At 40.8% G+C, this 17,948-nt stretch overlaps 1 protein-coding gene across 3 annotated transcripts in view; it reads right to left on the reverse strand.

Annotated features, from left to right (window-relative positions):
* LOC133617281 (regulating synaptic membrane exocytosis protein 1-like) overlaps positions 1 to 17,948 on the reverse strand; it is a 261,134-nt gene that overhangs the window by 82,386 nt on the left and 160,800 nt on the right. For all 3 annotated transcript variants that reach the window (XM_061977201.2, XM_061977200.2, XM_061977199.2), the window contains 5 exons: positions 16,264 to 16,417; positions 13,015 to 13,131; positions 12,590 to 12,652; positions 6,349 to 6,426; positions 2,127 to 2,246 (listed from right to left, as the gene is read on the reverse strand). In XM_061977201.2, coding sequence (XP_061833185.1) covers positions 2,127 to 2,246; positions 6,349 to 6,426; positions 12,590 to 12,652; positions 13,015 to 13,131; positions 16,264 to 16,417 — 532 coding nt within the window. The remainder of the gene's footprint in view (positions 1 to 2,126; positions 2,247 to 6,348; positions 6,427 to 12,589; positions 12,653 to 13,014; positions 13,132 to 16,263; positions 16,418 to 17,948) is intronic.

The following is a 17,948-nucleotide window of genomic DNA, read 5'->3' on the forward strand; positions in this document are numbered from 1 at the left end:
CCCGAAATTCAACGCCTCTTCCGAAAACCTCCCAGGACAAATATTCTCCCGAAAATCTCCCGAATTTCAGCCGGAGCTGGAAGCCACGCCCACTCCAGCTCCATGCGGACCTGAGTGAGGACAGCTTTTTTTTTTTTATGACGGGAGGGCAACAGGGTGACAAGAACTAAATCATCCAGACTAGAGATAAATTGTATTATTATGTTTATCTTACCTAAAAATAAATATATTCATTAATTTAAAAAAAAAAAACTAAATACATTTTTACTTTATTTTGCTAAAAACATCAAAATGAATTGTATTTTTTCTGACTCCTTATTACATATAGCCATATAATTATACATTAAAATAAACATATTGGAAATAATTAATTTTAAATGATCATAATAATTCATTTAAAATGACCATATTTAATTATTAAAATAATTGCTTGTTTATCAACCACTTTAGCATTTTATTCAGTACATTTTGAAGCTTTCAGAAGCCAAGTTATGTTATATTCCTTAAGATTTATTTATGCAAGTTTGAAGTATGAATTATCCAAACACAGTTTTTTGGCATATTTTCAGGATGTAGATATCTATATATATATATATATATATCAATATATCAATATATATATATATATATACTGTATATGTATATATATACATATATATATATATATATATATATATACTGTATATGTGTATATATATATATATATATATATATATATATATGTATATATATATATGTATATGTATGTATATATATATATATATATATATATATATATATATATATATATATATATGGGGAGGAGTATATTGACAGCTAGAATTCACCAAGTCAAGTATTTCATACATATATATATATATATATATATATATATATATATATATATATATATATATATATGTATATATATATATGTATGAAATACTTGACTTGGTGAATTCTAGCTGTCAATATACTCCTCCCCTCTTAACCACGCCCCCGCCCTCAACCACGCCCCCGTCCCACCCCCGACCGCGCCCCCCAACCCCCCAGCTCCATGGGACCTGAGTGAGGACAGCCTTTTTTTTTCACAGGGTGACCAGAACTAAATCATCCAGACTAGAGATAAATTGTATTATTATGTTTATCTTACCTAAAAATAAATATATTTATTAATTTAAAAAAAACAACTAAATACATTTTTACTATATTTTGCTAAAAACATCAAAATTAATTGTATTTTTATTTTTTCTGACTCCTTATTACATCCAGCCATAGAATTATACATTAAAATAAACATATTGGAAATAATTAATTTTAAATGACCACAATAATTAATTTAAAATGACCATATTTAATTATTAAAATAATTGCTTGTTTATCAACCACTTTAGCATTTTATTCAGTACATTTTGAAGCTTTCAGAAGCCAAGTTATGCTATATTCCTTAATATTTATTTATGCAAGTTTGAAGTATCAATGATCTAAACACAGTTTTGTTTGCATATTTTCAGGATGTAGATATATATATATATATATATATATATATATATGTATGTATATATACATATGTATGAAATGCTTGACTTGGTGAATTCTAGCTCTCAATATACTCCTCCCCTCTTAACCACGCCCCCGCCCCCGTCCCACCCACCTCCCGAAATCGGAGGTCTCAAGGTTGGCAAGTATGATATTATGGTAAGAGTCATTCAAATAACTATAACATATAGAACATGCTATACGTTTACCAAACAATCTGTCACTCCTAATCGCTAAATCCCGTGAAATCTTATACGTCTAGTCTCTTACGTGAATGAGCTAAACAATATTATTTGATATTTTACGGTAATGTGTTAGTAATTTTACACATAAATCGCGCCTGAGTATAAGTCGCACCCCCGGCCAAACTATGAAAAAAAATGCGACTTATAGTCCAAAAAATACGGTACTGTGTCCTGTCACGTGACGATGCGAAGGGGACAACAGTTATTTCCAGCAGATGGACGATGACAAAAGGCTTAAGATTTTATCTTCCGTCCTCGTCTAATGCTCTGCATTTGCCAGTACGGGCTTAAAAAAGGAGGGACATGGTTGGAGTAAGGAGAGAGGAAACGTGACATAGGGGGGGTTGGGGGGTGTGTTCTTACCTAACTGGGACCTCATCAGTGAACCTGAGCACACGGTGTGCAAAGATGTTACGATGCATGTTGTTGCCCCCCTCTTGCCTTTGGAGCAGCCTGCTCTTTAGGCATGCAGGGAGGGTGGAGCTGTACAGCCAGCAGCGCCCATGAAACGCAAGGGGGGACGAAAAAAACAAAAAAAAAAACATGTACAAAAGAAAGGCAAGGAAAGACAAACATGACATGCCTCTAACACATATGAGCAGAATGGAAATAGGTTCACGTTCGTAATAGGGGCAGGGTTGAACATGGTCCTCTGCTACTGCCAAGTAAACAGAAGAATTGCATTTACTTCCACTGACTACATACATATAGGAGGCGATTACATATGATGCTGATTACGTGATCGCGAGTTAGCATGTGTTGAAGAAATAGTCCGCATCCGTGAAATGTACAGACTGGAGTACAGCTAAGTTAAAGTTAAAGGCCTACTGAAATGCGATTTTCTTATTTAAACGGGGATAGCAGGTCCATTCTATGTGTCATACTTGATCATTTCGCGATATTGCCATATTTTTGCTGAAAGGATTTAGTAGAGAACATCGACGATAAAGTTCGCAACTTTTTGGTCGCTGATAAAAAAAGCCTTGCCTGTACCGGAAGTAGCAGACGAGTAGCGTGATGTCACAGGTTGTGGAGCTCCTCACATCTGCACATTGTTTACAATCATGGCCACCAGCAGCGAGAGCGATTCGGACCGAGAAAGCGACGATTTCCCCATTAATTTGAGCGAGGATGAAAGATTCGTGGATGAGGAAAGTGAGAGTGAAGGACTAGAGGGCAGTGGGAGCGATTCAGATAGGGAAGATGCTGTGAGAGGCGGGTGGGACCTGATATTCAGCTGGGAAGGACTAAAACAGTAAATAAACACAAGACATATATATACTCTATTAGCCACAACACAACCAGGCTTATATTTACTATGCCACAAATTAATCCCGCATAACAAGCACCTCCCCCCTCCCGTCCATATAACCCGGCATTACAACTCAAACACCTGCACAACACACTCAATCCCACAGCCCAAAGTACCGTTCACCTCCCCAAAGTTCATACAGCACATATATTTCCCCAAAGTCCCCAAAGTTACGTACGTGACATGCACATAGCGGCACGCACGTACGGGCAAGCGATCAAATGTTTGGAAGCCGCAGCTGCATGCGTACTCACGGTACCGCGTCTGCATATCCAACTCAAAGTCCTCCTGGTAAGAGTCTCTGTTGTCCCAGTTCTCCACAGGCCAATGGTAAAGCTTGACTGTTATCTTCCGGGAATGTAAACAATGAAACACCGGCTGTGTTTGTGTTGCTGCAGTCGGCCGCAATACACCGCTTCCCACCTACAGCTTTCTTCTTTGCTCTCTCCATTGTTCATTGAACAAATTGCAAAAGATTCACCAACACAGATGTCCAGAATACTGTGGAATTTTGCGATGAAAACAGACGACTTAATAGCTGGCCACCATGCCGTCCCAAAATGTCCTCTACAATCCGTGACGTCACGCCCAGACGTCATCATACCGAGACGTTTTCAGCAGGATATTTTGCGCGAAATTTAAAATTGCACTTTAGTAAGCTAACCCGGCCGTATTGGCATGTGTTGCAATGTTAAGATTTCATCATTGATATATAAACTATCAGACTGCGTGGTCGGTAGTAGTGGGTTTCAGTAGGCCTTTAAAGTACCAATTAGAGATGTCCTTAATGGCTTTTTTGCCGATATCCGATATTGTCCAACTCTTAATTACCGATTTCGATATAAACCGATACCGATAAATACAATCGTGGAATTAACACATTATTATGCCTAATTGTGTTGTGGTACCCCAAACAATGTGTTTGTCATTCTTGTTTGGTGTGGGTTCACAGTGTGGCGCATATTTGTAACAGTGTTAAAGTTGTTTATGCGGCCACCCTTGCATCCACTTGTGTGTGTGTGAAAAGCCGTAGATATGATCCATGATCCGGGTAACGGATCATGGCATTTAATCCCAGGAACACCATTCCTACCGTCAGGCATGGTGGTGGTAGTATTATGCTCTGGGCCTGTTTTGCTGCCAATGGAACTGGTGCTTGACAAAGAGTAAATGAAAAAGCTCCAAATTCTTCAGGACAACCTAAAATCATCAGCCCGTAGGTTGGGTCTTGGGCGGAGTTGGGTGTTCCAACAGGACAATGACCCCAAACACACGTCAAAAGTGGTTCGCTAAATCAGGCTAGAATGAAGGTTTTAGAATTACCTTCCCAAAGTCCTGACTTAAAGGTGTGGACAATGCTGAAGAAACAAGTCCATGTCAGAAAACCAACACATTTAGCTGAACTACACCAATTTTGTCAAGAGGAGTGGTGAAAAATTCAAGCAGAAGCTTGTGGATGGCTACCAAAAGTGCCTTATTGCAGTGAAACTTGCCAAATCTTAAAGGGGAACATTATCACAATTTCAGAAGGGTTAAAACCATTAAAAATCAGTTCCCAGTGGCTTATTTTATTTTTCGAAGTTTTTTTCAAAATTTTACCCATCACGCAATATCCCTAAAAAAAGCTTCAAAGTGCCTGATTTTAACCATCGTTATAAACACCCGTCCATTTTCCTGTGACGTCACATAGTGATGCCAACACAAACAAACATGGCGGAAAGAACAGCAAGCTATAGCGACATTAGCTCGGATTCAGACTCGGATTTCAGCGGCTTAAGCGATTCAACAGATTACGCATGTATTGAAACGGATGGTTGTAGTGTGGAGGCAGGTAGCGAAAACGAAATTGAAGAAGAAACTGAAGCTATTGAGCCATATCGGTTTGAACCGTATGCAAGCGAAACCGACGAAAACGACACGACAGCCAGCGACACGGGAGAAAGCGAGGACGAATTCGGCGATCGCCTTCTAACCAACGATTGGTATGTGTTTGTTTGGCATTAAAGGAAACTAACAACTATGAACTAGGTTTACAGCACATGAAATACATTTGGCAACAACATGCACTTTGAGAGTGCAGACAGCCCAATTTTCATCAATTAATATATTCTGTAGACATACCCTCATCCGCGCTCTTTTCCTGAAAGCTGATCTGTCCAGTTTTGGAGTTGATGTCAGCAGGCCAGGGAAGCTAGGGTCGATATTCTTCTCTTGATCATCTTCGGTGGCATAAGGGACGGTGTGAGCCAAGACATCCAGAAGGTTTAGCTCGCTCGTCTGCGGGAACAAACTGCCGCCATTGCTTGCCGTGCTACCGAGGTCCTTTGTCCCTGAATTGCTCACACACTCCGGCAGATTCAATGGGGGTCTGGCGGCAGATTTCTTTGACTTTATCGTTGGAAATGCATCTGCTTTGAGTGTCGCAGGATATCCACACATTCTTGCCATCTCTGTCGTAGCATAGCTTTCGTCGGTAAAGTGTGCGGAACAAACGTCCAATTTCTTGCCACTTTCGCATCTTTGGGCCACTGGTGCAACTTGAATCCGTCCCTGTTGGTGTTGTTACACCCTCCGACAACACACCGACGAGGCATGATGTCTCCAAGGTACGGAAAACAGTCGAAAAAAACGGAAAATAACAGAGCTGATTTGACTCGGTGTTTGAGAAAATGGCGGATTGCTTCCCGATGTGACGTCACGTTGTGACGTCATCGCTCCGAGAGCGAATATTAGAAAGGCGTTTAATTGGCCAAAATTCACCCATTTAGAGTTCGGAAATCGGTTAAAAAAATATATGGTCTTTTTTCTGCAACATCAAGGTATATATTGACGCTTACATAGGTCTGGTGATAATGTTCCCCTTTAACATTGCTGTATGAAGCAGCAGATTTGCTCACATTTTCAGTAGACCCATAATAAATTCATAAAAGAACCAAACTTCATCAATGTTTTTTGTGACCAACAAGTATGTGCTCCAATCACTCTATCACAAAAAAATAAGACTTGTAGAAATGATTGGAAACTCAACACAGAACATGATGTTCTTTACAAGTGTATGTCAACTTTTGACCAGGACTGTACAAGGGGAAGGACCACAAAACCGTTCACTTGGCTAATGTAACACCATGGGCACAAGCACAAGCAGACTGAGAGACAAAGCATTTCATGTGCTGAGGGAGAAGCAGCAACAAAAATGGTTCACCAACTGCACAGATGAGAAAAAAACTGGACAGGAAAGGAAAAAGGGAAAGAAGGACTACCCTGCTGGCTTACCTGTACATGTCTTTATGGACACCATTGACTAATAGGGGCATTTTGGGGGGGAGTGTGTTTCTATGTCTACATGTGCTCCTGGGTGTATGAGCGGAGACCATGCACATAAAGACAAAAAAAAAAAGTACACAACTGCAGTGAGACAAGATAGCAGACACAAATACATCACATTCATCAAAATGGGTGCGTCTTTAAGAACTACACATTAGTTAGTGTGTCTCTGGACATGACTTCTTACTGCTGATGCAACTAGAGGACCATTCCACCCAATTGGTGACATTTGCAAATATTGTTGGTTTTTTTTAATAGGGAAAGCTCACATCTCTAGTAAATGATCATTTTAATTAGAGATAATGACTTTTTTGCCGATATTGTCCAACTCTTAATTACCAATTCCGATATCAACCGAGGGCAGCACGGTGGAAGAGGGGTTAGTGCATCTGCCTCACAATACGAAGGTCCTGAGTAGTCTTGGGTTCAATCCCAGGCTCGGGATCTTTCTGTGTGGAGTTTGCATGTCCTCCCCGTGACTGCGTGGGTTCCCTCCGGGTACTCCGGCTTCCTCCCACCTCCAAAGACATGCACCTGGGGATAGGTTGATTGGCAACACTAAATTGGCCCTAGTGTGTGAATGTGAGTGTGAATGTTGTCTGTCTATCTGTGTTGGCCCTGCGATGAGGTGGCGACTTGTCCAGGGTGTACCCCGCCTTCCGCCCGATTGTAGCTGAGATAGGCTCCAGCGCCCCCCGCGACCCCAAAAGGGAATAAGCGGTAGAAAATGGATGGATGGATGGATGGATATCAACCGACACCGATATATACATCTCGTGGAATTAACACATTATTATGCCTAATTTTGTTGTGATGCCCCGCTGGATGCATTAAACAATGTAACAAGGTTTTCCCAAAATAAATCAACTCAAGTTATGGAAAAAAAAATGCCAACATGGCACTGCCATATTTATTATTGAAGTCACAAAGTGCATTTTTTTTTTTAACATGCCTCAAAACAGCAGCTTGGAATTCTGGGGACATGCTCTCCCTGAGAGAGCATGAGGAGGTTGAGGTGGGCGGGGTTTTTGGGGGTAGGGGGTAGCGTGGGGGGTGTATATTGTAGCGTCCCCGGAAGAGTTAGTGCTGCAAGGGATTCTGGGTATTTGTTCTGTTGTGTTTATGTTGTGTTACGGTGCGGATGTTCTCCCGAAATGTGTTTGTCATTCTTGTTTGGTGTGGGTTCACAGTGTGGCGCATATTTGTAACAGTGTTAAAGTTGTTTATACGGCCACCCTCAGTGTGACCTGTATGGCTGTTGACCAAGTATGCATGGCATTCACTTGTGTGTGTGAAAAGCCGTAGATATTATGTGATTGGGCCGGCACGCAAAGGCAGTGCCTTCAAGGCACGCCCCCAATATTGTTGTCTGGGTGGAAATTTGGGAGAAATTTGGGAGAATGGTTCGGGAGGGGCACTGAAATTCGGGAGCAGGCGCGCCGAAAAGGGGGGGTAAAGGAGACGGATTCTAGGGGCCCATGATGGAGGGGGGCCCATAATTGCATGTAAAATAGCATCAAAAAATGTTGCCGCTGTGTTGGGGGCCCTGTAAAGATTATTTTCATGGGGCCCAAAATCCATAGCGGCGCCCTTGTTCGGGAGTCTCCCGGGAAAATCGGGAGGGTCGGCAAGTATGACTGGGAGACGCAACTGCTCTGTACTTCTCCCTACGTCCGTGTACCACTCTGTACAGCGGCGTTTTAAAAAGTCATACATTGTACTTTTTGAAACCGATACCGATAAATTCCGATATTACATTTTTAAAGCATTTATCGGCCGATAATATCGGCAGTCCGGTATTATCGGACATCTCTAATTTTAATTGAAAATGTACAAAAATAAATAACTAAATACTAACAGTGGAACGTTTTCATTGTTCATTTCCTAGTCTCCTTCAAAGTGTCAAAATATGCTTTGAAAAAGTTGGATGTAACGATATGAACGTTTCATATAACAGTTATTGTGACCAAAATGAACATGGTGAACATTATTGTCACTTAATGTTGAATGTGCTCAAAAAGTGCTACTAAAAGGTAAACCACGTTTCATTTTTTAAAAACAAAAACAAAAAACAATAACTAGACACATAATAGACTTTACTTGACCGAAGTAACATTTTATATTGTTATTTTTTATTCACATTTGTCTTCTTCCATTTTAATTTGTAAAAGTCTGAGAGAAGGGATTTCCGATAATATCGGCCGAAAAAATGCTTTAAAATGTAATGTCGGAAATGATCGGTATCGGTTTCAAAATTATCGGTATCGGCTGTGTACTCGGACGTAGGGAGAAGTACAGAGCGCCAATAAACCTCAAAGGCACTGCCTTTGCGTGCCGGCCCAATCACATAATATCAACGGCTTTTCACACACACAAGTGAATGCAAGTATACTTGGTCAACAGCCATACAGGTCACACTGAGGGTGGCCATATAAACAACTTTAACACTGTTACAAATATGCGCCACACTGTGAACCCACACCAAACAAGAATGACAAACACATTTCGGGAGAACATCCGCACCGTAACACAACAGAACAAATACCCAGAATCCCTTGCAGCACTAACTCTTCCAGGACGCTACAATATACACTCCTCGCCCACCCCAACCTCCTCATGCTCTATCAGGGAGAGCATGTCCCAAATTCCAAGCTGCTGTTTTGAGGCATGTTAAAAAAAAAAAAAAGCACTTTGTGACTTCAATAATAAATATGGCAGTGCCATGTTGGCATTTTTTTTTCATAACTTGAGTTGATTTATTTTGGAAAACCTTGTTACATTGTTTAATGCATCCAGCGGGGCATCACAACAAAATTAGGCATAATAATGTGTTAATTCCACGACTGTATATGTCGGTATCGGTTGATATCGGAATCAGTAATTAGAGGTTGACAATATCGGAATATCGGATATCGGCAAAAAAGCCATTATCGGACATCTCTAATTGAGAGTGTTTTGTTAATGACAAAGAAAAAGCATCGGGTTTATGTGACCTCTTGAGGATTCACTGCTGTTGTCGACATGTCCATATATGGCTCATCATGTCATGTCTGTGTGACCATGTTTTGTATTAGTCATGTTTTGTTTTGTTTTGTTTAGTTATTGGACTCTTTAGTTTCTGGCTTTTCACTTCCTTGTCTTGTTTCCATGGTTACCCATTAGTTTCACCTGTTTCACGTTTGGACTCATTGTGCACTCTTGTTTGTCACCATAGCAACCCATTAGTTTTCACCTGTCACGTCACGCACCTGTTTCACGTTTTGAGTCACGCACCGGTTTTCGTTAATCATGTCTGTAGTATTTAAGTTCATTGTTTTCAGTTTGTCTTTGTGGCGACATCCCGCATTTATGCTTCTGCACACTCTCCACACACCCTTAAGACCCTTGCTGCTCTTTTTTCATGCCGGTTTCTCGTCCAAGTAAGTTTTCTTTATTCATGCCATAGTTTGCAAGTTTTGTTTAATTGTTCATAGTTTCTGCCTTTGTGCAAGTTTTGTGTTTATAGTCAAGTTTTGTACTTCCGCCCTTGTGCGCGCCTTTTGTTTGCTTCCTTTTTTTTTGTAGTTATAGTGTTTAAATAAATCATGTACTCCCCTTCACGCCACGTATGGTCCAAATCTTTTGCACCTCGGGAGAACAAACCAAGCCATAGTCCAAGTCGTGACACATCACTATGTTCTATGACTCTACAGCCTGTAGGTTCAATGTGCACAATTACCGACATTTCCGGGCTATAGAGCGCATCTAAATATAAGCCGGACATACCTAATTTTGGGATTAATTTTATTTTGTACATACAGTCGTGGTCAAAAGTTGACATACACTTGTAAAGAACATAATTATTATGTATTTATTATTATTTATTATTATTTATTATTTATTTATTATTATTTATTTATTTTATGTATATATTATATATATTATTTATATATATATATTTATTTATATATGCAACTTATTGCTTTTTTATCCTGCACTACCATGAGCTTATGTAACAAAATGTTATTCTTATCTGTGCTGTAAAGTTCACATTTGAATGACAATAAAAAGGAAGTCTAAGTCTAATGTCATGGCTGTCTTGAGTTTCCAGTCATTTCTACCACTCTTATTTTTTGTGATAGAGTGATTGGAGTACATACTTCAAACATTCATGAAGTTTGGGCCACAATACCCAGCAATATTGTGGAGGGGGGCGTGGCCTGCAGGCCTGCAGCGGAACGGGGTGTGCCAGGACCGGCCTCTAAGTCAGCGACAGGTGCGTGGATGGCCCAGGTGGGCCTTGTTATCTAATCACCTGTCGGTAGGGGTGTAACGGTACGGGTATTTTATCGAACCGTTTCGGTAAGGGGGTTCCGGTTCGGTGCGGAGGTGTACCGAACGAGTTTCCACACGGACATATTAAGTAGCGTACTGCACATTGTGTAAACAATACTCAAAATGCCGGACACCTGAGGCATCCAAGAAACCCCGCCCCGACAGCCCCGCAAAAGAGGAAACGCCCGGCGAAAAGATGACGCACGGCCAGTCTATGCGTGTATTAACAATGTACGTTCAGAGTTAAGAAGGTTAAAAACAAAACAAAAATTGTGCGCGCAGCAGCATTGGTGAGGGAGGGGGAGAGGTAGAGAGAGCGCGAGCGAGAGAGTTATGATAAACGCGCGTGTGTTACGATCCGCTGCCCGGATCATAGTTTGTTTATGTTTGAGTCACATGTTTTCAGCACCTTGATTTTGTTTGTGTTCAGTTGCCATGTCAACTGATTACTTTCACCTGCCTCTGGTTAGTGTTCGGGACGCGCACCTGTTGCCCGGGCACTAATCAGAGGGCTATTTAGTCTTTGCCCTGGCCTCACTCGGGCTGGCTTCCTAGTTTGTTCTTACACAACTGATGACGACAACTTTGATTCCCGCTAGCTTTTCACGCTATGCCATTTTGCCTGCTAGCTCCCACGCTAGTCCTTTTGTTTTTGCCTTTTGCTATTTGCACGTCTTTTGTTTGTTCATCGAATGATTTATATTTTAAATAAATCATTTTCCTACCTGCAAGCTGTGTCCGAAGCCCTCTGCATCCTTGGGAGAACCACACCCGCATCACTATGCGACCACGTCGTTACAGCGTGCTTTTTATCACATTTTATTTTTTATTATCTGTAGCAGGGGTGTCAAAAGTGTGCCATTTGCAGCTCACAGCTAATATTTTAAAGGCCCACGGCACATTCTAAAAATACTATTAAAATAAACAAAAACAAAACAAAAGTGAAATAAAAAAGCTTAAAGGTGAAATGTAATTTAGAAAAAGTTGCAATGGTTTTTTCTTTTCTTTCAAACTGTCATTGCTCAAAACATAATATTGAATCAAAATCAATGTTATTATGAATTATTGACCTATCCAAGGTTCCCATTACTTCACATCAAATATTCCACTAAGAAAAATATTGTTGGTGGAAGATTTTGCCAATTTGGTAAATAAATAACCAAAAATGTTTTATATTTTGTTGTTTTCTTCTGTCGAAAATGAACTGAACCATGACCTCTAAACCGAGGTACGTACGTCCCAAGGACTTCAAAGCGGAGAGGAAGCAGGACCAGACTCCCCTCCAGGAGACCTCTACTTGAACCTCCTTTTGAACGTCTTTTTGAACTATTTTACGACCTCTTCTTTTGAACTGTTCGGTAACCAAAAGCAACGCTGTTTACGACCCACTTCCCTCTGGAAGCAGCTGTGGTCATGTGGTCAGAGAAAGTCAAATAAAGAAGGAGGAGTACAATCTTTTGCCAGAGCGTGCTGAGATACTGTGCAAGGGTACAGTGTACAGACGACTCTCCTCAATATTGAGTCTATTCTGTCTCTGTTTAATTATTTGCCTCTTGTCTTGTTTAATATATGTCATCAGTGTTTGAACCTGACATGTGTATTATCAGTGTTAGAGTTGAAAAAAAGAGTTTATTTTGAGTGTTATAACGAGCAAATGGCACTGATTTGGTGGAATGGCCCTGGAGTATTTAGGTTTTGTGGTAATGCTGTTGCAGACACTCACAATACGTTATTTTTTGCATCAAGAATACCAACAGTGAGAGTGGTAAATAGTGTTAGAATATACAGAGGATGGAAATGATTAGAAAATGGTGTATAAATTCAAATAATAATACCAGGATGGTGGTTTTGTTGTCTTCTTTTTTTGTTTTTTTACCTGTTTGTGTGTAGGCACTCTGCACTGCCGCCTCGGATTGACCTGTGCATCTCCAGGACCTCACTGTCATTGCCGTGACGATGGGTGAAGGAATGAAAAAACACAACAGAAGAGGATGGCAACTCAGAAAGGCATGTGTTTTTTTTATGAATGGGGGAAAAAACCATGAAATAAATAATTCTGAGATATCACATATAGGTCAAGTTTCATTAAACAATACACATTAGACTGACACGGTTAGTAGTGTTAGTAAATGTTAGTTTGCAATATCACACAAAATATATATTTTAGATGTTACCATTTATATGAAACTTTTTTGTTTTCTAAACAAAACACATTGGTAGTCACATCTACATGGTGCTTGTCTATTTTTTCGTAGTTTATCAATAAGTGACTCGTACAATGTAATCCCCCAAACAGGTTACCTGTCTTCGGAGTACTCGAAGTCCGAATCACCAGACCGTTGGTGCTCCAAATGGGAGTCATGGTAGTGGGACGGGGATTGGGAGTGGTGCCGATTCTGGTGGATCTCATCGAGGCTCCTGATGTGAATAAAAACTGAATTATTGTCAAGTATACGCGATGAAAGAATGAAAATGTATGGATCTTGTAGTTGATTAAGTGGATACAATTGTTACGGCTCAGGCTCCTGCCGCCTCTTATTCATCTGTGCGCACCTTTTGACTCCACTCCCTTCATAAGCCAGCGCGTCCTGCGTTCCGGTGCCAGAACGTAGCTACCTGTCTCAGTACTGTAAGCCTACACGTCTCTCGCTCTCTCCCTATGTCCTCATCGTCTTTAAGTTAAAGTTAAAGTTAAAAGTGCCAATGATTGTCACACACACACTAGGTGTGGCGAAATTATTCTCTGCATTTGACCCAGCACCCTTGATCACCCCCTGGGAGGTGAGGGTAACAGTGGCAAGCAGCATTGGCCACGCTCGGGAATCATTTTGGTGATTTAACCCCAAATTACAACCCTTGGTGCTGAGTGCCAAGCAGGGAGGTAATGGCTCCCATTTTTATAGTCTTTGGTATGACTCGGCCGGGGTTTGAACTCACAACCTACCGATCTCAGGGCGGACACTCTAACCACTAGGCCACTGAGTCCTGTGTCCTGTGTCGTCATCCCACAGCGTTCCCCCATTTCCCGGTTTGGAGTTGTGTGTCTCGTCTCCCTGGACCCCCTCTGGACTCCCTGTTGCCTTTCTGGATCTCGACCTCATGCCTAGACATGGACCTTGACGCCTCGCTCCTGCTTTTGACCTTTCGCTTGCCCACGGACCTCCGATCTTGCTCCAAATAACTCTAAAATTAAGTCTTTCTTACTTAGAATATATTCCCCATACTAAAGTGTTACCAAATAACTGTTAGAATAATCATGTATATATTATCACACAACTTTAGTATGCTTAAAGTCCGTTGCTATAGTTATTAGCTACTGTGGTCAAGCAGTATTTTTCCTATCTGCGCAAGGACAAAACTTCTTGTCTGAGGGGTGGCCTCAGCCGCAGATGTTATCTTTGTTTTAGCCCGCAAACAGCCAAGGACTTCAAGGACCTCAACGCAGATAAGACGACAGCACGCAGACGAAGCGGAGACAAGGTGAAATCATAAGGCCCCCAGCACATTCCGTCGCGTATCGTGCATACTGGACCTGCTTTGCATGATATACGTGACCACTCCCTTTAGAGGCGGCCTCAGTGATGTTGACTAGGGAACTCCTGAATAAATAGAGGGACGCGGGAGCTGTACCTTAGAGCGTAGGGCGAGACTGTGACTTAAGTGTGCAGCTCCATGCATTCTCCCTATGAGCTAAATTGAACTCTGTCTCTGCATGATTCCTTGCTTCTTGTCTGATTAATAGATTGAACCTGACAATATCTCATTCCACAACATACCGGCACACTGCAAAAACTGAAATCTAAGTAAGATTAAATATCTCAAATAAGGGTGATATTTGCTTATTTTCTGTCTGATAAGATAATTCTTCTCACTAAGCAGATTTTATGTTAGTGTTTTACTTGTTTTACGGGTTTTGGTCCTAAATGATCTCAGTAAGATATTACAGCTTGTTGCTGAGATTTTATGACATATATATTGAGTAAAAACATGCTTGAAACTAGAATATCAACTGTTGCAAAGCTGTGTCATCAACACTCACAAGTATAAAACTACTTTTTGAAAGTAATCATTTCTTATTAAAAGCATGAAAAAAAAAATCATGATGCCGAGCCCATATCATTAGCATTTACTTAATTTAAGAATATTTTTCAACATATTGAGCAAAAAGGTCTTGTTTTTTTTTTCTACCAAGAAAAGTGCACTTGTTATTAGTGAGAATATACTTATTTTAAGGTATTTTTTGGGTTCATTGAAGTTAGCTAATTTTACTTGTTTTGGAAAGTCTTGACAAGCCAAATGTTCTTGTTCTATTGGCAGATAATTTTGCTTAATTCATATAAAATACCTCTCATTTTTGTATTTTTTTTTTCTTTGTTTTTGAACACTGACTTTATGTATTTGTGGTGTGGCTAATATATGAAAAAAAAAAGTTTATTCTAAAGTTAAAAGAAAAAAAAGAAGCTTATAGTCCAGAAAACATGGAACAATCCCAATGAGTTTTGCATTACCAGACTGATAATATCAGCATTTTTTGTATCTGCCCTGCAACCACATCATTAAAGTCTACCCTATTACCATACTTGCCAACCTTGAGACCTCCGATTTCGGGAGGTGGGGGGAGGGGGGGCGGGCGTGGTCGGGGTGGGAGGGGGGCGTGGCTAAAAGGGGAGGAGTATATTTACAGCTAGAATTCACCAAGTCAAGTATTTCATATATGTATATATATATATATATATATATATATATATATATATATATATATATAATAAAATTAATATATATATGTATATATATATATATATATATATATATATATATATATATATATATATATATATTAATTTTATTATATATATATATATATATATATATATATATATATATATATATATATATATATATATATATATATAAAATAAATACTTGAATTTCAGTGTTCGTTTATTTACACATATACACACACAACACTCATCTACTCATTGTTGAGTTAAGGGTTGAATTGTTCTATTCTCTGTCATTATTTTTCTAACCATGCTGAACTCTGATGATGCATTGATGTGTGGCACGCACAATAGTGCTTTCATCAAATGCACTAGATGGCAGTATTGTCCTGTTTAAGAGTGTCACAACATTGCTGTTTACGGCAGACGAACTGCTTTACGGTATACAAAAACGTGACTGCTGTTGTTGTGTGTTGTTGCCGCGCTGGGAGGACGTTAATGAAACTGCCTAACAATAAACCCACATAAGAAACCAAGAACTCGCCCTCCATCATTCTACAGTTATAACGTGATTGGGCAGGTATGCTGGTTATATTGTGGGTTAGCGGACTCAGGTCCTCATGGACCTGAGTCCGCCTGAATTTCGGGAGAAAATTTGTCCCGGGAGGTTTTCGGGAGAGGCGCTGAATTTCGGGAGTCTCCCGGAAAATCCGGGAGGGTTGGCAAGTATGCCTATTACTGATGCGATAATGTGGTTGTTAACCTCCGATATTAAGAAGACTAATTGATGCTGGTATCTCAACGAAGAGCGTGTGGATATGATGCTGACCTCTGCATGGGCACATGTGCAGGTCTTGACCTCGCTCTGCACGAGTCCTCTCTGTGGGGCGATACGGAGCGAGAGCGGTACTGGATGGCACGCTGCTGCTCGGGGACAGCCAACGTACTACCTCGCTCTCTTTCCCTGGAATTACGCTCTCCTCCTAGACACACACACACACAAGAGATCAGTTGTGTAGCCGCTGATGCCAACACATGAGTTGTGTGCATTGCACTTCTAAGCACCCTATTTTGCAGAACATCACATCTACTGTACAGCAGATGTTCTGCAGGCAAATGGCCAGCCAGCAAGCAAGGCTGAATCGCTGTTTCTGCAGTATTCTGTCAGACCGAAACCATTTAGCATTGGCTTGAACTCAAACTCATTTTGAATATAGGACTGTATTTATCTCTAAATATTTACAAAAGGTAAATAAATGTTATACCCTATATAAGATGATGGATTTATATCATTAAAGGCAACACTGAGGACACCAGCTCGTTCCGTAAAGTTGTGATCTTTCGTCAAGATTGCATAGTAATTTGGGGAAATGGATATACAGTCGTGGTCAAAAGTTTACATACACTTGTAAAGAACATACCGTATTTTTCGGACTATAAGTCGCAGTTTTTTTCATAGTTTGGCCGGGGGTGCAACTTATACTCAGGAGCGACTTATGTGTGAAATTGTTAACACATTAGCGTAAAATATCATATATTATTATTTAGCTCATTCACGTAAGAGACTAGACCAGGGGTCGGCAACCTTTACCACTCAAAGAGCCATTTTGACCCGTTTCCCAAAATAAAGAAAACAATGGGAGCCACAAAACTCTTTTGAAACTTAAAATGAAATAACACTGCATACAACGTTTTTTTTTTGCTTTGTGCTATGTATAAACCAGGGGTCTCAGACACGCGACCCGGACCTTAATATGAAAATGTAATGTTAGTGCGGCATACTTGTTCAACAGCCATACAGGTCACACTGAGGGTGCCCGTTTAAACAACTTTAACACTCTTACTAATAATGCGCCACACTGTGAACCCACATCAAACAAGAATGACAAACACATTTCGGGAGAACATCCGCACCGTAACACAACATAAACACAACAGAACAAATACCCAGAATCTCATCCATCCATCCATCCATCCATTTTCTACCGCTTATTCCCTTTGGGGTCGCGGGGGCGCTGGAGCCTATCTCAGCTACAATCGGGCGGAAGGCGGGGTACACCCTGGACAAGTCGCCACCTCATCGCAGGGCCAACACAGATAGACAGACAACATTCACACTCACATTCACACACTAGGGCCAATTTAGTGTTGCCAATCAACCTATCCCCAGGTGCATGTCTTTGGAGGTGGGAGGGAGCCGGAGTACCCGGAGGGAACCCACGCAGTCACGGGGAGAACATTCAAACTCCACACAGAAAGATCCCGAGCCCGGGATTGAACCCAAGACTACTCAGGACCTTCGTATTGTGAGGCAGATGTACTAACCCCTCTTCCACCGTGCTGCCCACCCAGAATCCCATGCATCCCTAACTCTTCCGGGCTACATTATACACCCCTGCTACCACCAAACTACCCCCTCCGTGCGTCGGTTGAGGTGGGCGGGGTTGGAGGGGCGGGGTTTGTAGTGTATAATGTAGCCCGGAGGAGATAGGGATGCATGGGATTCTGGGTATT

Source organism: Nerophis lumbriciformis, linkage group LG16 (assembly GCF_033978685.3).
Source record: "Nerophis lumbriciformis linkage group LG16, RoL_Nlum_v2.1, whole genome shotgun sequence".
In the NCBI taxonomy this organism is placed as follows: Eukaryota; Metazoa; Chordata; class Actinopteri; order Syngnathiformes; family Syngnathidae; genus Nerophis; species Nerophis lumbriciformis.